The 3618-nt window shown below is 48.0% G+C and overlaps 1 protein-coding gene across 1 annotated transcript in view; it reads left to right on the forward strand.

The window, feature by feature from the left end:
• Positions 1 to 3618, forward strand: part of HAAO (3-hydroxyanthranilate 3,4-dioxygenase) — a 15009-nt gene that overhangs the window by 4207 nt on the left and 7184 nt on the right. Inside the window, exon 3 of the mRNA XM_010842309.1 lies at positions 3544 to 3609. Coding sequence (XP_010840611.1) covers positions 3544 to 3609 — 66 coding nt within the window. The remainder of the gene's footprint in view (positions 1 to 3543; positions 3610 to 3618) is intronic.

Below are 3618 nucleotides of genomic sequence, written 5' to 3' on the forward strand. Positions count from 1 at the left end.
ATCTGACTTGGGTTTGATCCCTGGGTCAGGAAGATCCCTGGAGTAGGAAATGGCAATCCACTCCAGTATTCTTGCCTGGGAAATCCCATGGACAGAGGAGCCTGGCGGACTACAGTCTACAGGGTCAGAGTCAGGCACGTCTGAGTGTACACGCACACCGCCTCTCTGAGCCTGCAGGAGTTTCCTTGCAGCTGATGGGGGACATCAGCCCTGCCTGGTGGAAGGATGCAGTGTGTATAGGGTATGTGCACAGAGCCTGGCACAGAGTGGAGGTGCCTGGGTTCTCGGCACCCTCAGCCCCTCTCTGGCCCCGCCTGCCTGTAAGGCCTTTCCAGGCTGTGCAGGCCAGATTTGATTCAGCAGCTGCTTGAGCCGGTACAGTTAATCTTCTAGTTAGCCCCAGGCCCCAAACATCATTTACTTCCAAATAGAGCATCATTCCTTTTGGATTGCCCGTGGCTGTTTGGGATTTTTTGCTGTTCAGGATCTGCACCTCTGCTGATGAGGCCTGTCCCTCATCATAGGTTGTGGTGTTGTTCAGTTGCTCAGTGGTGTCTAACTCTTTTGTGATCCCATGGATTGTAGCCCACCAGGCTCCTCTGTCCGTAGAATTTCCTAGGCAAAAATACTGGAGTGGGTTGCCATTTCCTTCTCCAGGGGGTCTTCCCAACCCAAGGATCGAACCCGAGTCTCCTGCATTGGCACGTGGATTCTTTACTGCTGAGCCACCAGGGAACACCCCCCACCTACCCACCACCGCCCACCCACCACCACCACCCATCCATGACAGTGCAGGCCTCTAAAATTCCACTTCCTTTCTATGTTTTTGTTTAATGGCCACTAATACCTTGTATCCTGCCAGAAAGGGCTTGACTTTGGCCCAACCATCACTCCAACCCCACCCCCCCCACTCCTGTTTTCCCTGATATTTGCAGGGCCTTCTTGCCTGGAAAATCCCATGGACGGAGGAGGCTGGTAGGCTACAGTCCATGGGGTCGCTAAGAGTCGGACACGACTGAGTGACTTCACTTTCACTTTTCACTTTCATGCATTGGAGAAGGAAATGGCAACCCACTCCAGTGTTCTTGCCTGGAGAATCCCAGGGACGGGGGAGCCTGGTGGGCTGCCGTCTCTGGGGTCGCACAGAGTCGGACACGACTGAAGCGACTTAGCAGCAGCAGCAGCAGCAAGGGCTACGGCCCTCTCCCTAGTATTCTCTAGGCCCTTCCTCCTCTCCCTCCAACCATGAAAGGACATCCCCCAACATACATACACATAGAGGTTTTCTCCTAACTGAGGGAGTTTGGGGGAGTTTGCAGAATTGTTCCCTAAGAGAGACTGATAGGTTTTTTCTTATTTGTTTTAAATAACTTGCATGAATTATAATAAATAATAAAAGATTGTTTACTGTAGAAAATGTGCAGAATACAGAAAAGACAAATGTAAATATGTACCTCATTCATAATCCCCCCACTCACGGCAGCACCGTGAGCACAGCCTGGTTTATACATGCATTATACACTATGTAATTAGAATTCTCAGACATGACTTTGTCTAAACAACAATAAATAGAATCCTGCTGAGTGTCATTTTGAATCTTGCTTTAACTGGATAACTTTAGCATTTTTCCATTTTACTGACAGTTATGCAAAAACGTAGCTTTTAATGGCTGCATAATGTTCCATATTTTGTCTCCATCATAAAATAATGCGATTTCCCCTATTGTTATTATTAGCATTAGTTTTGCTATTCTTTCCATCACTAATATTAATAGCTAGAGATTACTGAATGCTAACTATGTATTGTCTGTCTTTGTATACAGCATCCTGGGCAACATTCTGAGTAGATTCTATCATTTTATAGAAAAATTAATGGAGGCATAGAAAGACTAACTGAATTGGCCAAAGGCACATGGTGACTGGCTGAGCTGAGGACCAGGTGATGCCTTAAACTCCCACACACTGGGATAAAACAGCCATGTATGTCCACCACGAGGCAGGTGCATTTCTGACTCACTGAAGCCACTTTTCTAGAGATGGAATGCCTATGTCAAGTTCCCAGTTTCAGCATGAAAGGTCTGGCGTCCCAGAAACCCTTAGAGGCACGAGCTGTGAAGGCTCTTTCTGCCCTTTGCCAAATTGCCCTTCAGGGGCATTGTGTCAGCTTGCCTGTGTGTCAGACTGTAAAGCCACATTTCTCTAGTTTTCCTGAGCCCACTTGATTTCTCTTAGTAGACTCTAGGACAAGAACCTCTATCTCTTCTAACTCCGTATATGATAATAGTAATTGTTATTATTAATAACAACCCTTCAACTATTTGGCTGGGGTTTTTAACACCCATGCAATGTGTGACTGGTAGAGAGAAAATATGTCTTCCTCCTCCTCTTCCCAGTGCCGTGGGTGGTCTCAGTAAACACATTAATTAGGGACTTAGGGTGCAAGAGGCCAAGTGCAATAGGAGCCTGCAGCACCACCGTGCTGCACCCCAGGGAGACAGCAGGAAATGAGGGCTTCCATCCTCAAAGCCCCCGCCACCCCCATGCATCCCAGCTCCCAGCACTGAGCCCAACATTTCCATAGCCAGCCGATCTCCAGAGGGGTTTGGAGCAGCCCACCTCCTTTCCAGGGCCTCACTGTGGCCCGAGGAGCCAGCACTGGCTCCAGAGCCACACTCAGGTCCACACAGCTGCTCCAGGACTGACTGTGTAAAACCTGGGACAAGTCACTTCACTCTCTGGGCCTTTCTTTTTCTTTTTAGCAGAATGGGGCTAACAATATTTTTGGAGGTTGTTATAAAGAGTTCTGATAATGTTCAGGCATACCTCAGAGATAGTGCAGGCTCGGTTCCAGACCACTGAAAGAGAGCAAATATTTCAATAAAGTGAGCCATGTGAATTTTTTGGTTTCCCACCGCATGTAAATATTTATACTATGCTGTAGTCTATTACTTGAATGGGGTGCCATTGCCTTCTCCATGTAGTCTATTAAGTGTGCAACTGTATTATGTCTAAAAAAACAATATATATATATACCTTAATTTAGAAATAATACTGTTGGGAAAATGGTAGCAATAGATTTGCTCAGTGCAGGGTTGTCACAAACCTTCAATTTGTTAAAAAAAGAAAAAGGCAATATCTGGGAAATGCAATAAAGCACAGCACAATAAAACAAGGTCTGTCAGTCACATGCTAGCCCAGCCCCTGCGACACAGTGAAGGGGCGGTTCTCCTTACCTGGGTAATGGGTCCCTAAATTATCCAGTGGGCATCTCAGCCAGCCTCCTGCCCCCAAGCCAGACACCACCTGTGGTGTCCTGGGTACCTTGGTCATCACTTTAACGTCAGAGTATTACCCTCATGTGTCCCCAGCACGTTTATCTACGGGCTGTGTCAGGGGAAGCTGGGGCCTCAGGCAGGAGTGACCAAGCTGCTCATAAACTCTGAGGCTTTCGGCAAGTTTCTCAGGTTTTCTGGGCAGAACTCAGGCCAAAGACCCGGAAGAGGGAGTGGGGAGGTCGGAGCCTGTCCGCTGTCCTGTCTTACAGGTATTTTACCAGCTGGAGGGGGACATGCTTCTCCGAGTCCTGGAGCGAGGGAAACACCGGGATGTGGTCATTCGG

Source organism: Bison bison, unplaced genomic scaffold (genome assembly GCF_000754665.1).
Source record: "Bison bison bison isolate TAMUID 2011002044 unplaced genomic scaffold, Bison_UMD1.0 scf7180017864177, whole genome shotgun sequence".
Classification (NCBI taxonomy): domain Eukaryota; kingdom Metazoa; phylum Chordata; class Mammalia; order Artiodactyla; family Bovidae; genus Bison; species Bison bison.